Source organism: Gordionus sp. m RMFG-2023, chromosome 4, assembly GCF_954871325.1.
Source record: "Gordionus sp. m RMFG-2023 chromosome 4, tfGorSpeb1-WG-v2, whole genome shotgun sequence".
NCBI lineage: Eukaryota > Metazoa > Nematomorpha > Gordioida > Chordodea > Parachordodidae > Gordionus > Gordionus sp. m RMFG-2023.
Genome location: NC_088778.1, coordinates 22,861,601 through 22,880,782, shown reverse-complemented (window position 1 = coordinate 22,880,782; position 19,182 = coordinate 22,861,601). Strand labels below are relative to the sequence as shown.

The 19,182-nt window shown below is 25.0% G+C and overlaps 2 protein-coding genes across 6 annotated transcripts; both read right to left on the bottom strand.

The window, feature by feature from the left end:
* Window positions 1-413: 413 nt before the first annotated feature.
* On the bottom strand, window positions 414-2,771 carry LOC135927972 (ketohexokinase-like). Of its 5 annotated transcripts, none has more exons than XM_065464265.1 (6): window positions 2,650-2,771; window positions 2,378-2,494; window positions 2,258-2,295; window positions 2,073-2,206; window positions 1,040-1,323; window positions 414-884 (listed from the first exon to the last, which is right to left on the bottom strand). In XM_065464265.1, the coding sequence occupies exons 1-6, from the start codon at window positions 2,733-2,735 to the stop codon at window positions 458-460; spliced, it is 1,086 nt and encodes a 361-aa protein (XP_065320337.1). In that variant the 5' UTR covers window positions 2,736-2,771; the 3' UTR covers window positions 414-457. The 5 variants fall into 5 exon arrangements, with proteins under 5 accessions (XP_065320337.1, XP_065320336.1, XP_065320339.1 ...); XM_065464264.1 differs by having other exon boundaries at window positions 2,073-2,295; window positions 2,378-2,426; window positions 2,466-2,494; XM_065464267.1 differs by having other exon boundaries at window positions 2,363-2,494; window positions 2,650-2,680.
* Window positions 2,772-7,189: 4,418 nt separating this feature from the next.
* LOC135928481 (uncharacterized) lies at window positions 7,190-18,357 on the bottom strand. The gene is made up of 7 exons (XM_065464944.1): window positions 18,237-18,357; window positions 17,778-18,197; window positions 17,590-17,734; window positions 14,857-14,909; window positions 14,560-14,781; window positions 10,181-10,387; window positions 7,190-7,523 (listed from the first exon to the last, which is right to left on the bottom strand). Exons 1-7 carry the CDS (start codon window positions 18,333-18,335, stop codon window positions 7,311-7,313), a joined length of 1,359 nt encoding a protein of 452 aa, XP_065321016.1. The 5' UTR covers window positions 18,336-18,357; the 3' UTR covers window positions 7,190-7,310.
* Window positions 18,358-19,182: the final 825 nt, after the last annotated feature.

The window sequence follows — 19,182 nt, the reverse complement described above, 5'->3', positions numbered from 1 at the left end:
AAATAAAGTTAAATATTGTTCTTATTAAAATTAATCATTGATATTTATTTGTTAATTTTAATGATGAAATAAAAGAAATATTCTTCCCTATACAATATTCAAATATAGGTTTGAATACAATGTTCAAACCGGTTTTTAGAGGTTCAAACTGAACCGATATTTTTAATGAACGAACCTGAACCGTTATTTTTATCCAAACCTGAACCGATATTCGTTTCTTGGATTCAGGCATAATTATTTTTAAGTTAAAATATCTAAAAAAAATAAAGTAGCAATATATCAATGAAGCGAGGTAATATAAAATAATAATAACCCAATAATAAAAAAATTTTAAAAACCAAATAATAAATATATTTCTTTATATAACATTTTATTTTATAAACGTAAGAATATAGACTTATGATAAGCGTTTACATATTTAATCAATTATAAATAAACTATTCTGGAAATATATTAACTAAAAACTTTGTTTAAAAGATATAGGAATATTTAAATTGGTAAGTCCTATATGGGCACATTTCAAACCCGCTATATAGTTGGCATAATCTAAACATATTTTGACTATTTTGACCTTAGTATTATGGTTTATTTGAACAGTTGTTTTACTATCATAAGCAATCCTTTCGCTTAAATTATTGGCATCTTGAATGAACTTAAGCCATTTGGGATCATCATTTTGTTGTAATTCTTCAAAGGAGTGTAGTGAATGAATGAACGCTGCTATAAATGCATCTCCAGCACCTAGGGTGTCCAGGGGTTTGTTTACGGACAAGGCATGAATAGGAGGGCATTCAATGATGGAATAATGAGAACTTAATGTATCAGATTGTGAGGTAGACAACAAAGCACAACTGCCTAATTCTCCCCAAGTAGATATTATAATACTTATAAATAATATAACATTTGAATAAATTTTTAATTACATATTTATAAAAAAATACTATTGTTAACAACACCACAAAATAATTTAACAAAAAATATAAAGATTTATTAATCCAAATTCAATTGAGCATTGCTATAAATTTAAAAAAATAATTACGGGTCATGGTCTAGCATAGTTTTTAGACTTTTATTGAGCATTTCATGGTATAAAATAGTGACTGTTTCATTCATATTAGAAAAACCTCTATATTTTGCATAATCTTTGCCTATAAAATATAGATTGATGTTAAGCGTTGAAAAATGTGGCCATGTTAAATCACTAGGTTTCTCAACTTCCACACTGATAAAAGGTGTGAAAGGGAAAATGGTTGAAGAGGGTTTTTGATTAATAAGTGTGTAACATATCATTTTAAATATTTCATCCAGATTTTTTCGTCTACCCTTAAATAAGAAATATTTTATAAGAAATAAATAGTGAAGCAACCAAGACCAAATAAGATTACAAAAAAGTAATCATCTGCATTTCAATTAAATTTAGAAGTTAATTGTAATTAGTGAAAGTCAATGGTCTGGTCCTATTGGTCTTAACCAGATTGACAGATCAGCCTTTTTCTGAAGACCATGGTTCAGTTTTTCAATTTATCTGGTCAGGGCCATGGTCCAGTTCAATTTTTTATCAATATTTAAGTTTGCCTTACTATTCAATTTTTATTTAATTTTTTAAAAAATTTATGTGTAAATTTTATTTTATAATATTTTCCTAGAGTAGTTACTTTAATTTTTGTGATTGTTTTTCCTCTTTTTAGTTCATTTTTATTTTGAGATATACTATGAAAACAAAAAGTTTTACAAAAAAGAATTTTAGCTTTATATTAAATATTTGCATTATTTGACATTGTTAACATATACTTTTATATTTAATAAAATGATAAAACAAGAATTAAATAAGGTAAAAATGAAAATATTTTTAAATTAACAAAAAAATAAAAGACTAGTCCTAGACCAGTCTTTTCTTTAGGAACAGAGTTGGAACTAATATTTTTCTAAAGACTGTGGTCAGATAATCTTCACCAAAGTCTAATTATTTTGTTGGTCAAATCATGTTTTTAGACTGTGAAGTGGTACAACCAGTGTTATACTTCCATAATAAAAAAAATTAATAATATAATAAATATTTTGATATGATGAACTTCAAAATGTATCCAAGAATAATTTGCAATAGTTTTTTTATTTATTTTATTTTCAAAGTATGCACATGTTAATTCAGGAAATCCAGGATTATAATGCCTAATTGTCCTTGTCCCATCAGTTGTATTAATAATAACTACAGATGAAGGTGAATTATATGTCTGATCATATATAGGACAATTTTTACTATCAATATGTAATTGATCTAGATCCTTTGCAATCAGCCTTATTAAAAAAAAATAGATTTAATTAATTAACCTAAATTTTTTTGAAAATATTTATGAACTAATACATATAATATATCTACGTTCCTATCCAGTCTTGACCTAAAGATCCCAGGAATTCACAAGATTTACCTAATTGAGATAAAATTGTACAATTGTTGGAAGCATTACCTCCTCTTTGAATATATATACCCTCACATCTGTTTTTAGAAAATAATTTATTAAAATTAAATTTTTTAATATTAAAAGTCAATGTAAGGCATAAATTATGATATGATATAATACTTGGAATTAATTTACTCTTAAATAAATACTTAAATTATTTACAATATATATTAATATAGAATATTATTACTTCTCATCAGTATCTTCTTGAGGGTAGGTAGTGCAACTTGTTATGATATCTATATTTGATAATCCTATTATTAAGATTTTTCTCATTTTTATCTTATCTTATCTTGCACGTTGGTCATAGACCTGCCCAAAATGAGCGAACGTGAATTATATGAAAGGCCTATCCCCAATGATATATATAACATTGCCTATCCCTTCATATAATTATGCCGATTTTTTTCTTAGGATACCGATAAACTTTGTACCCAAATGAAACTAATTTATGAGTGGAATTAACCACCTTATAGTGAATAATTTGATTTAGCGGAAGATAGAGAATATATTATAAGGAGAAATAGAATAGATGTACAATAAAAAAATACTGCTTAAGGTATTCCAAATACAACTGTCTAATTTTAGTTTAAGATTTAATTTATTTTTATAAAGAACTTTAAAGGGGCCATTATCGTTTTACCGATAACCAATATATCTCCTGAGGTTTAAATATTTACAGATATCCAACCATTAGAATATCGCGATTGCTTAAATTTAATTTATTACTAAAAATTCACATTTGATTAAATTAAAATTATAATTTTAAAATATAGAAGTATCAAATAGATAAACATATCCTGGCAAATTAAGAAACGATTAGGATACGTTGTGCAAGGTTAGTAATAATAAATTCAAAATAAATCATAATATAAATTCCCTTTAAGGAATCTCCTATTAAAGAAAATAGCTGTCTTTATACTTGAAAGTACTTGGTAATGAATATAGTTTATTAATTTTTATCTCGCTTCAGATATTTGTCATAATAGAAATCCCTTTAAAGAACCTCCTTTTCAAGAAAATAGCTCACTGTATTAATAATTTAAAATACTTGGTAATGAATATATATAGTTTATTATTTTTTTACCTCGCTTAACAGGTATTTGTCATATGCTCATAAATAAGTCTTAGAATATATTTGAAGATTTTCCTGTCCGTTGAAGCCCTTTTTAAAAATTCTCAAGATAGATCCAGCTCCGTCAAGGACCTTATAATTCTGCCAAACCAACTGCCTTTATAAGATAAAAAAAACTTAAGAGCAGTGTCTTCCGGGGATTTGTTTATAAGTGCCTGATAGATTAAGTTGTTAGAGTGATGTCTTAATATATGACCCACCATCTCAATTTTCCTATATTCGATCGTTTTATGAAGAGGAAGAATATTGCATTTAGCCCATAACTTATAATTAGTAGTATTTAGGTTGTAAAAAGTCCTGGTAATATATCTTATATATTTATTAATAAATGTCTGCGTGGCTATTATCCAATGGTATCCTTCCAAGTTTCCACGGCATAATAGAGGGAAAACATTATTAGAACTTTAAATAATCTAATCTTCAAGGGAATAGATAGTTGTCGCGATAACCAAATTTTCATCAATGGCCTGTACCTTGCCCTGAATTTATTTAATTTAGCCTGTTGATCCTGTTTTGTACAACCTTTCATATTAAGCAATATACCTAAGTATTTTAAAATAGTCACTTCGGTAATCATTTCTCCTTCTATAGTTAATACATGTGAAGGAGTATAATAGCACGTCACCATCTTCGTTGTGTTTATATTTAATATTATACCAAAATTTCCTGCCTCTATGATGATACAATTAATGACCGATTGAATAACCAACACCGAATCACAGGCCATCGTCGGCAAAAGCTATGTTTAATTTTCCAGAAGACCACTGAGCCAAATGTATATCTCTGATTTTTATAATGATATGACTGGTAATAAAATTAAATAAATGCGATGATAAAACGCATCCTTGCTTCAAATCAATTTTTATTTCAATTTTAGGAGATTTTTTACCAGCATGGATAATTTGCATTGAATAATCTTTATAAATTAATTTCAACAAACTTATCAAAACAGAAGTACCTACCTCCTCTAAAGTCTACATAGTTTGGAAAGTATTATTGAGTCGAAAGCTTTTTTGAAATCTAGAGCAGCAATTATAAACTGTCTTTCCGTATTAAGGCTCTCTCTAACTGAATTTTTATTTCTAGAATAGCCTCTTTCTCATTTTTTTAATCATATGTATTAGAGACCACATGTGTGATCTAGGAAAACATAAATATCTATATAAATAAATAGTAATGATTTTGAAATTTCATTGTAGAACATGGATATCAAGATTTCAATAATATTTTTTCATGATTGATTATATTTTTTAAATAAATGTAGGTTCATGATGAACCTTGTAATTATATTGGATATTCCCTATAGATATAAATTAGCAATTGAAAGTTTTATTTGTCAAGATTTCAATAATAATAAATAAATGTAACATTAATTCGCTTAATGTAAGTTGGGCTAGGTCTAGATTAAGTCTCATGATACACTTTGTAATTATTTAAAAAATTATCTATAAATATAAATTAGCAATTTTAAGATTATAAACTCTGCCACATAGAATCTTAGAGGGGCTGCCAGGATTGCTACCACCTGAATTCTTTTTGTAGGGTTTGCTAGGCCTGTTGCGAAAAGAATAGGTGGATATAATAGATTACATTTTATTATCAATTTCTAATTAAACAAAGTTAGCTAAAAATGTTTTTTTATATAATTATATTTATTATTTAAGTTTCCAGCATATATTTTTCATATTTATGCAATGCATAATTTCGTTCTATTCCATGAACAGGGTTACCATTAGTACTTTTAAAAAGCTCGTTTTGAAAACGGCGCGAAACACTAGTTACCAGGTCTTCCCAATCATCACATTTTTAATTCGAATTTTTGCCCAATGTCAATTAAGTCTATTATATCTCTATCTATTTCTATAACAACTTTCTATTAAACCATTGTTTGATATCTGCATTTACAATTAAATCATATCATAAATAACGCTTTTTTTGTTATATCAGCTTATAGAATACAAATAAGAAAATTGGATTCTAATCTCATATAGTATTAATCGGAATATTGGGTTGAAATTTAAAAAATATATATAAAAAAATTTTAATTCTTGAGGCTAGCCTATTAAATTTTAAAATGGTATTAAGAAATTCAGTTATAGAAATGAGTATTAATAAGAAAGATATGCTGAAAAAGATTAAGAGGAATTTAATATAACGTATTTTTTTTAAATTTATACCTACCATGTAATATAAATAAATATATTTCAAAACAATTAAGTGACAATTTCGCTCTCGAAGATTTCTTGATATATAATAAAATGAAAAAACCTTTACAATTTGTGATATGGCTTTCAAGATTTAAAAAACAAAACTTTTTTGCGATGAAGATATGTCTGATGATAAACTATCAAAATTTTTCTAGAGAAAAGAAACCTTAAATTTCCAAACATCTGTTTATAATATAATACATCCCCTGACATCCTAGCAATCTATTGAATAACTGTTCAGTCCAGCAGAAATGATGCTGAGAATTAAACGATCCAGAAACTTTAAAAACAATCATCGCTAGGTTTTAAAAAATTAGATTACCAACAATATATTTATGGAATAATCCTAAATAAAAAAAATTCTGTCCAAATATTTACTTATTTGAATTTTAGGATTTGTGAAATAAATAATCAAAATCGATTTATGAAATAAAAGAAAAGCAATTTATTCAATTTTTTTTCATAGTAATATTTCGATACCTTTAAAAAAAATAAAGGGGTGTTACTATTTTCGAAAAAAACGTAGTGGGAAAGTAAAGCAAATCAAAATTGGTTATTATTTAAGGAGAGCAACGCGAGTTACTTTTTTAATAATGTTTGTAGCTCTAGTTATATGTTATAAATTTCAGGATGCTCGCTGCCATTTTAAAAAATATATTTTTCAAATTTGACAATTTTTCGTGAATATTGAACAATTTTATTTACATAAGGAAGCAAAACATCAAATGTATGGATATATTATTCTTCCAAAATCGTCTTAAATTTGATAATAGAACGAATTCCGGAAACTAATTGATATTATATTGGAAACTTGATTCAAACATCAAAAAATAGAATGGGAATAATTGATGACTTAATATTTTTATGATAACCTAGGCTCAACAAGATATAATAAACATGTTATTTACAATAAAATTAATTGAATTAAATATTATTTTTTATTATAAATAAATTAACATATTTAGTAGGAGCACAATTTAATTAGATATTAATAAAGCCAAGGTGTCAAACCTGCAGGACTCCTCTAGTTTTAAAACGATTTAGTTCCATTTCTGTTATATTTTAAAATTAATTTATAGTTCCTTCTGATTTATAAATATATTCGTTCCGGTTTTTAAAATTAATCATCATATATATTTTGTTGACACCTATTAGTTTCGATACCCTAGTCCAAATGCCATTTTGGTAGGCATGCTAAAGGAAGCATCATCATAACAATATCTTAGAGACTACCACACTTTAACTACCCCCTTTAAAATTTATGTTTTGCACAAATATAAAATGTATACATTTAAACGTGCTGAGCTCACTTCTGCCATTCCCTAGGTTGTTATGCTACTAATCCAATTCTATTTTTTCATTGAGCTTAGGAATAATTTATTGATTTATAGGAAGCATATCAATAATTATTATATAAATAAATATTAACAATATTGAGCATCACGAATAAAAAAAACAATTTTTATAAAAAAATCTTAAGTTATCTTATCATAAGAAGTTAAATTATTATTAACTATCGAGCTCATTATTAACGCTTTTGATATATTTAATGAAAGTATCATTAGGATCAAATATTCCTAATCTAATTAAAGACGAAAAGTCGGCATTTAAGTCATCAAAAACTGCTTCGTCTTTAATCGGTTTTTCCTCGTCATTATCTTCACTCGTGTTACCATAAAGATTTATCCGCAAAAAATTGCTCACTCTTTTGTTCAAAAGAATCTATCGCCATTTTTTTTTAAAATATAAATGTTGTATAAACAGAGAGACACGAAAATATTTTTTGACAATATTTTATGAAATGCATTCGATGAAAAGAGATTTTGTTCAATTTTAATGTATATTTTTAACCCTGAATTCATAGAGACACTATTGCGATTTAGCAGTGATAAATACAAAATACAGTAAATATCATATAGTTACCGATCGCGCGATTTGAATCGCTGCGATTTTTTAAAAACCCAAATCATTTTGTATTTATCGCGTGCTCAAAATTTTAGATTTAACGCTAATTTTAAATTTTTTTTAGAAAATAAATAAAATTGCTTTTATTCCTTCAGTTAAAGAATACTAATGCTTATATAATAAGCATAATAATTACTTTTTCAGATTCCTCTCTTAAAACTCTCTAGAAAAATTTGAGAGATTGTAAAAGAGAGATATTACTGAGTCTGGTAATTAATAATATCTAAATAAATATATATAATGAAGAATCTATAACTTCTATTGAATCTCCAACTTCATGTTATAAATATCCTAAAAGAAAGTCTACTGACATTGGTAATTTATATTTATTATTTGTTTTATAGAAAAATTTAAAATGGAAGAATTTAGAAGACTATTAAAATTAGAAAAAAGGGAATAGATGCTAACCATAGAAATTTTAAAGAATAAAAAACTTGAATTTGACATATGTATCATGTTGAGAGAAAAATTGTAAAGATGTACAGAAAAACATAGAGATGATTTAACAGATGCAACTTTACACTTTAATATTTATATTATTATTATAGATATTTATATTATTTGAAATAAAATGTATTGTAATATAAATATCTTATTTGATTTTTTTAAAATAAAATTATATAGTATTAGCCTTTTTAGTGATATATTTCTACTTATATAATTTATAATGAATTCAGACTTTATTAAAAGAAAATTTATTTTTATTAAAATATATAAAAAATACAAATAAAATATTTACAAAATATGATATACTTAATTTATAAAATATGATATAATTTAATTTCTTTTTTAAAAAAATGATATATATATATAATTTATTTTTATAATATGGATTTATAAATATAAGCATAACAAGTTTCTATTAAATTTGGAAATATAAGAGGTAAATTAATTTTTTTTAAGGTTGAAAGGAATATATTTTTCCTTATCAATAATAATGTTATGGAGTAATGTACAAGTTTGTATTATATTTTCAGTTAGCTGTAATTTGGTATCCATTGGACGATCAAAGATCATCTATTTAGCTCTATACCAAATGTGCATTCCACTTGTGCCTGAGATATTCTATAGTTATAAGCCTCTTGTTGGGGGTATAAGATTACCTTTAGATAATATTGAAAACAATTTTTCTCTCAACATGATACATATGCCAAATTCAAGTTTTTTATTCTTTAAAATTTCTATATTTTAATAGTCTTCTAAATTCTTCTATAAAACAAATAATAAATAAAAATTAAGAATGTCAGTGGAGTTTCTTTTAGGATATTTATAACATGAAATTGGAGATTCAATAGAAGTTATAGATTCTTCAATATAAATAATATATTTATTTAGATTAGTGATCTGCATCGGGCGTAATTTTTTAAACCCGGCCCGAGATTTTTTTAAAAATAGTTTTGCCGGTCTGGCCCAAACTCCAAAATTTTTTAAAACGACTTGCCGGCCTGAATTTATTTAAATATAGAAATTAATTTTTATAATTACTCAAAATAAAAGACATATGTTATATGGCGTTTAGTTTCAATAAATAAAATCAAAATTTTTTATTTTACATAAAAAATTCAATATAAAATTGATAATAAATTTAGATATATTTAAAAAAATTTGCAAATCCGACCCGACCCGAATTTTTAAAAAATATTAGACCCGGCCCGATTATTTTAAATAGAATTAGGTCCGAGCCGGGCCGGGCCTAACTTTGCAGATCTCTAATTTAGATATTATTAATAACCACACTCAATAATATTTCTCTTTTATGAAACAATCACTCCAAATTTTTCCAGAGAGATTTAAGAGAAGAATATGAAAAAGTAATAATTATGCTTATTATATAAGTATTCGTATTCTTTAATTGAAAGAATAAAAGCAATTTTATCTATTTTCTAAAAAAAATTTAAACTTAAATCATAATTTTAATTCTTTAGTTATATCATCAAAAAAGATAGCCATTTAATTCATTTCAAATAATTTAAAATTAGCGCTAAATCTAAAATTTTGACCTAATTTCACCAAAATCTGTATTTAACGAAACAATATTTCAAAATCACGCGATAAATACAAAATGATTTGTGTTTTTAAAAAAATCGCAGCGATTTGCTTTCGCGATTCAAATCCCACGATCGATAACTATGAATGCGATATGATATTTACTGTATTTTGTATTTATCACGGCCAAATCGCAATCGTGCCACTATGAATTCAGGGTTAATCTTGGATTTCCGATTATGCTTTTTGTTTATATTAGTGTTATGGAAATTAATTTTTGATGTAAATGATTTTTCTCTTGGTAACAAAAGGAATTTGCTTTAAGCGAATAAAAATTATAAAAATGTTTGGAGTATGTTTTTTATGATATTTTTAATATTCTTTTTTACATTTACATTTTTAAATATTTAGATCGTGAATGGATTTACCTTTTGGTTTGTATCCAATTTCAGGTCCTGGAAAAGTGTGATCAAAAATCTTTTATACATATCCAATTTGGTGGATTCGAATTCTTGTTCTTTAACGTGTAATTGGGTCTGAGAACGTGCTAATTTTTGAGACAAATTTATATTCTCCATAGTTTTCGCATTGAGTTCTTTTTCAAGTTCTAAAATTTTATATTCCAGACTTTGAATCTAAATTATTTTATTTAAAAAAAAAGAAATAAAATTATTTTTAAAAAAAAAAATCAACACGAAGCTAGAAAGATAAAATATTTTAAAAATGCAGGAAATTTGTGAAACTTGTATGGAATTTAAGTTTTTAGAAAATAAAATTCTTATAATTATTATATATGTATGTAAGCAAAATATTTAAATATTTGATAATTTCAATTAAACAGAAATTTTTAAAATTTTTAAGGAATTGGAAATATTTGTTCCCAGAATGTTCAAATTATTTTCTTGGGTTTATAAATAATATTATGTAAACATGAAGATTTTGTTCAGATGGTCTTGGCTATAATCTTCAGGCCATTCAAAAATCTTCTACTTAAAAAATTCAAAAAAATATTTTTCAAAAGTTAAAATTAGCAGAGTTGTTAAAGTAGCGCGCTAACTTTTTTGGTAGCTATAGCTAATAGATTTGTAATTATTTAATTTTTTAGCGCGCTACTTTTTTTGAAAGCATCTAAGTAGCCGCTACTTAGCTACTTTTGAAAATCTAATGAAGGTAAGTATATACATGAAAATTTAAATATAATATCATAATTAATTATAATTTTTATTTTATTTTGAAATTGAAATATATTTTCATTTGTATTATAAACCTAAATCACGTGTTAATAATTTAAAATGTCATCGCCTATGGATATCCAAATCGTTGAAAGTGATTCAGACAAAGATATTAATATGGAAGATAACAGGGAAGAAAATGTTCTTAATAGCTATAATACAAATTTCCCATTCCCTAGATTTGAAATTTTTTTAAAATAAATATATAATCCAAAACTGGCTTCAAATTTATTTAAATGTAAAAAAAAATATTTCCTCAAATCAATCCAGTAGTTATAACCTCAAGAAACACCTAAAGTTAAATTGTCATTTTTACATTCAAATAATATTTATTTTATAAGACTGTTCATGTGTTTTAAGAAAATGGAGAAACATCTAAATAATTTTGGTATAGGCGACTCTATATGCAAAAAGACTAATTCAATTCAAACCAAATTAATTAATAATGCAAATGACAATATTTCTCAGAAATTGGCTGATAAAGTTATTGTTGATTTTATAATTTATACAATTCAGCCAATGTCCTTGGTTAATAATCCATCATTTACCATGATGATTAAAACTCCATCCCCTGGTACAACAATTTTCTGCCGCCAGACACTAATGAATAAAATAGCAGATAACTTTAAAATGATGATAGATGCTCTAATAGTAGAGTTATCAGAGATATCATATATATGTACCACGGGAGATAGTTAAACTTATTTATATTTATAAATTGATCTGATTAAATATTTTTGAGCTTATTTGGGAATCACTTTAAAAAGAATATCTGTGGCATTAGCCCTCAAAATGATAATAGGATGCCAGACATAAGATGTACTTGCAAATAAAATTATTGATAATCTATCTTATATTAAAATAATATATACAAGATTAAATATGCCCTTACTCTCAAGTGCTAGTGTCGAGAGATTATTTAGTAGGCAAAACTTATACTTTCTGATCGTCGCTCTTGACTTGGGGATAATATTGAAATGATTTTATTATTAAAATGCAACAAATTACCATAAATATTTATTTTTATTACATAAATTTTTTATAATCAAAACTAACTATATTTTAATATTTATAGATTTTTATATATTTACTATAAAATAACATTATAAGCAAAATATAAAATATTTGTTGGTAAATTTATTTTATAAAAAGTAGCTAAAGCTATTTTTAAAAAATAGTAGCTAATAGCGAGCTACTTTTTTTGGCAAATAGCGATAGCGGTAGCGCGCTACATTTTTTAACAAATAGCGATAGCGGTAGCGAAATGCTACTTTAAAGTAGCGTTTAACAACTCTGAAGATTAGACATGTAAAAAAACAAATAAATATTATTTTTTCTAACATAAAAGACGAAAAAAAAACAAGCTTAAATATCCTTTTAACGAAATTTTTAAACAAATTATAAAATAATAGTATTAAAAAAAATTCGTAATAAAATATTGGTAGAATGTATTTTCAAAAAGGATTTTAGTAATAATTTTTTTTAAAAAACAGAAAATTTCCGTTTTTTACACTTAACTACAGTATTCTTTATAAAACACATTTTACAAAAAATGTTATTGATAAGTAACAAACAGTTATGGAAATGATGACTATAAAAATAAGATGAGGCTTTAATTGTGAATTTTGTTAAATAAAAAACTATCAATCAAAGTTGGCAAGCCGGTAATTGACTGAAAGTACATTTGACCGGTGTTTGAAAGTACATTTGACCGATGTTTAAAAGACAATACTTCAATGTCCATGAGATTACACAAATGGAATTTGACGATAGGATCACACGATTTCACAATAGTTTATAGAGCTGGAAACCGCAACATTGTACCAGATGGTTATTCGCGACTACCACAGATGAATACAGAAGATATGATACAAAAGTTGATAATGAATTATGGGACATACCAGTGAATTTTAAAATGATAATGAAAGAAATTGCTGTCGACAAAGAATTAATGGAGATTAATGATAACATTAGGAAAGCGAAAGGTGAATTAATAAAGAAAAAAATTTCAAAGATATAAAGATGGAATTAAGTTTGATAAAAAATTGTCTTTCTAAAGAAAGCAGAATTATAATACCATGTAAAATGAGAAATGAAATGTTAAAAGTATTATATAAAGGACATTTAGGAGCTGGGATAACTAAATTATTATTAAAAGATTATTTATGGTAACAGAATACCGCTACAAGCTTTTAATAAAATATTCGATCATCTATGAGACTAAGAACATAAACGATGAAAATATTGGCGAAATTGTACAAAACGTCCTTAAAAAAAATTTAGGGTCCATTTTTATTATGATAATTTAGGTGATATGATAATGGCACATCAATTAGTGCAAGGCTTGGAATGCATGAACGCCGATGGTAAAATATTCGCTATCAACGCTCGTCAATATAAAAAGAATATAGTTATCGCTGCATTATATTTTTTTTATATAATACATTGCATATAAATAAAGTTATATAGATAACATTATCATTAAATAAAATAAATGAAGATGAAACAATTGGTAAACAATGATAATAGTATAAACATTGAGTTTCCGTCATATTCAGGCAATGGAGACTTATTTTTAGAGGATATTTTTCAAAATACAAAAATTACAGATATCGTTCGCCAGGAAATTACCGGATGACGATTATATAAAGCTCCAATCGATATGCTCACCCACAGACTTCATCAATTCAACGATATTGATTGAAAAATTTAAACCCAAAAAGATCTATAAATTCGAACTTAATATTATTTAAGGCAGCTGTGCAAGGGAAAAATGAGTTATATTAATTGGGTAAGCCGCTTAAGTATTTTAAAAAACGAGTGTTCGGCTTATGATAGTGGAGTGATAGAAAAAGTTAGAATATCGTCGATCAGTAATAATATTAGGCAAAAAATAACATTAAAGGAGAACATCATGTTAGTAGAAGTTCTTAGTTTAAGAGATGCTTTTGAGGAGTTAGAATTTAAAGTATAATTGCAAAAGTTGAAAACATTTCTTTAACCAAAATACGATTAAACACTATTTTGAAAATTTTTAAGAGTTGGTATCATTTAAGTTTTGAATCCTAAATAAATAATTGATATGAATGAATTTTCCATGGATATAAAAATATTGCTATCATAGATGCTAAATTTATATAATAAATGTAAATAAGAGATCGATAAATTATAAAATCATTCTAAACTAATCGTTATTGCACTGCACCAATAGATTTTGTGGTAAATAAAACAAAACATACCATTTGGTAAATTAGATATATAAGGAAATTTCTTAGCCTTATTTATAAAACAAGGCCGAAAATTCAGTAAATAAATCTAAAAATATAAGATATTTGTGTTGTTATTTGTTCTTTAAACAAATATGATTTTAAAAAACCAATGTAATAACTAATTTTATATTGGTTTTGTTATTTAAAAACAAGAAAATATTGGTATTGATGTCCACATAACCATAAATATTATAATACCTAATTCGATGTCTAACAATCAATAAATAATAAATCGACTTTTAAAGTAATTGATATCACTAATTCAAGCCCTATTTTTATTGCTTTTATAAAAAAATTATAAATTACCTTCAACTCAGATTTGTTATCAAGGGAATCTAAACATTTACACTTTATATCCCTTCTATCAAATCGTAAACATTGATTTATATCAGGAACGGATGACCCATCAGCATCATCAATTTGATTTTTAGCCAAAGATCGCATAAACTCTTTGTATTTATGTCTTTTGTTTTTACGACCAATTTTTTCGCTCAATAATTTGATGATCACCTCGTTATCAATATATTTCTGAAATTAAATAATAGTAAATTATTTTTCTTATGATAAATACAATTTCATTTTATTTTTAAAATAAAAAGAAACCTTTTTAAAACTGCCATTAGTATCATCGTTAGAAGATTGTTGATAACCGAATTCTTAATTTTTTAAAAAATTTAAATTATAATTGTTATGTATTAAATTGTTTATTTTCCTATTTTTGTATTTTGATACTTCAATAATAATTTTAAAAGTTTGTAAAAATAAATTTTTAGTTCCATTTCATAGAATTATAAATAATTCTTTTAATACAAAAAAATATGCATGTGTTTCTTCAATTTTAACCATCGATGCATAAAAAATAAAGCCGTTTTTTCTTAGGACAATTCAATATGTTTATGTCTTTTCAATCTAGGATGATTATAAGCTCGAAACTTCAACTCGTTCTATCATTCCTGGGAAAAATAATTCATATTTGATTGCTTTTTCTGTCTTATACCTTAATTTTAAACTCGCATTTTTTTAAAAAATTTTATATATACATGGATGAAAAACGGATGGCAAACTTAAGTTATTGAAAGGACTAAAGAAACTCATTAGAAGTCCTCCTTTGCATCCCAATGGGCATACAATTGAGAAGTTAATTTTACTCTTACCCAGATGTGGGCAATAGTTCAAATACTTGTATCTTAAATATATAAGGTTCTTGTATTTTTTTGAAATTTTCAATAGGATACTTTATTTTCAAATGAATTTTGATCATGTTCATTTTTATACTTTTTTTTAGATTTTTATTCAATATTCACTTATAAACCTTTTTTTGTGTATTCTTTCATTCATTTTATTGTTTTTTCCTATCTTTTAATTTTAAAATATTTATTATTATTTTATATTTTAATACCAACTCCGTTGTTTTTTGTAAATTAGACATTCAATTTCATGATTAAGGGCTATTATTATGATAGATTTCATATTTTTGGAAAATTTGTCAAACCCTTTATTGAAGATTAGGTATTTAATTTTGCAATCAGAATGAGAGGAAATATCTTAAATAATTGATGATATTTTGCCAGAACTGTAATTAAGCAAGAAAAATTAAGATAAGGATGCACTATGAGACTCAGTAGTTAAACCTAATATAATGGTGGAAGTTGTATAGGTGTGATTTCCTGTTTATACCAATGGTCAAATATTTTATCTACTCTGGGCTCTTCTAACCCTGTGTGTTTATTTTCTGGAGGCACAAATATTATTACCAATCACATGTTTTTAAAAAAAGAAACAAATTAAGAATCCAGATCTGAATAACACAAATTTATCTTAAAAAGAGTTTTTTATTAGGGGTTTAAACCAATTTTTATTTGTGTCAAGTTTGAGTTTTAAAAAACATCTAGTTCAGGTTCAAGAAAAATGGGCTAAGCTGGAGTAAGTTCTGAGCAGGTCAAGGTAAATTATTATTAGGGCTGTGCCGATCTACATATTTTTCATCGTTCCAATATTAATTTAAAACCAGCAATACCAATATTTATATAGATTTTTAACCACCCCCCTTTGAACTAAAAGAAATTAATATTTTTTATGCAAAAAATAAATTATGCATTTAATTTAACTTTTTTATTTCTACAATTAAGACTATAATTGAAAAAAAATTAATTATAGGAGAAAAAAAAATATATATATAATAATATATCAATTTTATGTTGGTATGAATTATAAAATTGTAATATTTAATATAATATAAAATTATAATTTTTTTAATAAATAATTCCTCCCCGTGAAATTAGAATTCCGCAACACATTTTGCAAAATTATCTTTTCCATAATTCAGATACCATATTTTAAAAAATTCTTTTATTTAAAGTATAAATAACAAAATTGGCGTTATTATTTAAAAAGATTCAAAATAAATAAAACTTTGGGTGTTACTTTCTATTTCTATAAAAAAAACTTTTAAAATGCTATAAATCTATTTTAAAAAATATAAAAATATAGGAGCTGTTGTGCATTTGCATATTATTTAGAAATTTTATAATAATGTAAAATAAATATACATAACATAAAGTAACAAAAAAAAGAAAAGTAAAAAGATCAGATCGGTTTTTATAGGTATCGGCCCGATCCGATATTAATGGATAACTTTAAATATCGGTGCCGATTGGATATTTAATATAGGCACAACCTTAATAATTATTTATAAAATTAAAATATTATATTTCTCATGTCCTAACCATTTGTTGTTTAAATTTGCTATTCTATGCAGGGCTTTGAACAAATCTGGATTTTTTTTATAAAAAACATCTTAAAATATTTATATTATTCATAAGTCGATTATTGTGCCTTTAAATGTTATAAAACAATGTTTAAAAAGCTGTTAGCCTGCATCAAAATATTAAATTTTTTAGGCATATTATTTATGCTAATTTTTGATATTTGTTTGATAAGCAAATTATTCAGTAAATAATCTGTTAATAAAAAAATATTTTAAAAAATTTATATAAATTAAGATTATTAAAATCTAGTTCTAAACCTCATATTTAACATAAAATGCTTAATCTTGTTATCTCATATATATATACTATTTCATTTAGTTTTTAATTAATAATTTAAATACCCAAAAAGGTAAACATTTTTTTATGCCTTAACCCTTAATATCTGTAAAATAAAAGCCATAGTTATAACTTTCTTTCTGATCTAATTATAATATTTTTAAATTGATTATGAAAAATAAAATAGGTGGCTGAGTCGCATGCTATAATATGGAACAGCTCATATAAAATACAATAGGTATAATTATATTGGTTTAGCTATGTCAAAAATATTCCAAAATAAACTATTTACTTGAAAATTCTAAGATATCTATGGGAATTAAATATGGATCTAATTTTTGCAAAATTACAGACATTCCTATACGAGGTTTGTATTTTGAACCATCTTCTATAACATCTTTTTCATTTTGGCAATACAATAGAGGTGAAAATTGCAGCTAGGGCCAGATCATTAGATATACATCATAAATTTTAATAAACTTCAAATTCCTTTTCAATCTTTAGTAATATTCTATTTTGATTAGAGTCATATTTGTATTCCTCTGGCCAGTATTCTCTTAAACATATATCAACTTTGGCAATTTTTATTGGTGTATGACATCTCTTATTAAATCCATTTATAATTTTGGATTTTAAAGCATTAAAGTGTATTCTAATTACAAACGATTTTAAGTTAATTGGGTCTTCTTGCAAGTCAAGGTTTTCACTGGGATTAAAAATAGGGCTATTTATTAAGGTGTAGTCATCACTACATTTCAAGTTTACATATGTTCTCTCTGGTGAAAAATGAGGATTTTTTAAATCATTAAAAGTATCTGTTTGAACAAGGTTGCAGAATATTGAATTATATGTAAAATTAAAAGGCCCATTAATATTGTTAAGAGCTAGGACATCTGAAAACTAAAACTTATATTAAAAACGTATTAATCATTTGTCAACCTTATTCAAGTCTAGGGCATATGCTAATAAGGTTGTGAATATATATGTGTCATTTGATTTTAGATTCTGTCCTATAGTGTAATAATTTCGATTATTCATGTAGTTTACATTAAATTTTAAATTTTTTGAGCGCTGTAAATATTTAAACCACTAGGGTAATAAATTATATCATTTGCATATGTGAGATAAATTTACTTGATTAAAGCACCAAGCCCTCGAGTTTTTACGAATAGTGCTACGCTGGGTTTTCTTCAAATCAATTGAGTATTTAATATCTGTGAGAAAATGAGAAGCCTTCACCCTTAGGCCGTTCGTATACATGGATTGAGTAATATGAGAATGGGTAAAGAACACAGCCCATATCCTTAAATTGCATATATATTAAATTATTTATACAAGAAAAGTAAAGATTGTAATTTTTAATTACTATATGTCCATACTAAATGTAATTCTGTTGGTTAGAAATACTGAACAAATAGCTTTTGTCATATATAGTATAAATATATCAAAATATTAGGTATCTGGAAATTACATTTAATTATATAATTAATAGCTCTTATCGTGTCAAGTGTGAAAATTTTTTAAATCACCAAGCGAAATTTAGATAAATAGATTGCTTATAATGGTTAAATTTTACTATGCGAAAATTGCTCTGATAAATTGTAATATACTTCACCATCTTATATAACATGACATCTGTTTATTGCTTGTATATTTGGCGATAAAGGAGAGAGGGGGCTATGTTTTATCTGTTGATAAAACAATCTATTTTATATAAAATCAATTTTTTTATTTCAAATTTTATATAAACGTTATATGCATAAATTAAAATATACATAAATATAAATTTAAAGAAAATTCATAAATCTTTAATTTCTTCATTTTCCTTAGACTGTATTTTTTTTAAAAAAAAGATTTCAACGCCATCGATGATTACTTTAAAATA

What these genes read in the sequence shown, in the direction of transcription:
- LOC135928481 (XM_065464944.1), bottom strand. Translation starts at nt 18,335, where the DNA reads ATGAATAATCGAAATTATTACACTATAGGACAGAATCTAAAATCAAAT. An exon ending in AGATTGAAAAGGAATTTGAA is followed by an intron (nt 17,735 to 17,777) that starts GTTTATTAAAAT and finishes ATCTGGCCCTAG; the next exon opens with CTGCAATTTTCACCTCTATT. An exon ending in AATTGGATACAAACCAAAAG is followed by an intron (nt 7,524 to 10,180) that starts GTAAATCCATTC and finishes AAATGGCGATAG; the next exon opens with ATTCTTTTGAACAAAAGAGT.
- LOC135927972 (XM_065464263.1), bottom strand. Translation starts at nt 2,735, where the DNA reads ATGAGAAAAATCTTAATAATAGGATTATCAAATATAGATATCATAACA. An exon ending in GGTCAAGACTGGATAGGAAC is followed by an intron (nt 2,296 to 2,377) that starts GTAGATATATTA and finishes TTTTTTAATAAG; the next exon opens with GCTGATTGCAAAGGATCTAG. An exon ending in ATTCTTGGATACATTTTGAA is followed by an intron (nt 1,324 to 2,072) that starts GTTCATCATATC and finishes TTCTTATTTAAG; the next exon opens with GGTAGACGAAAAAATCTGGA.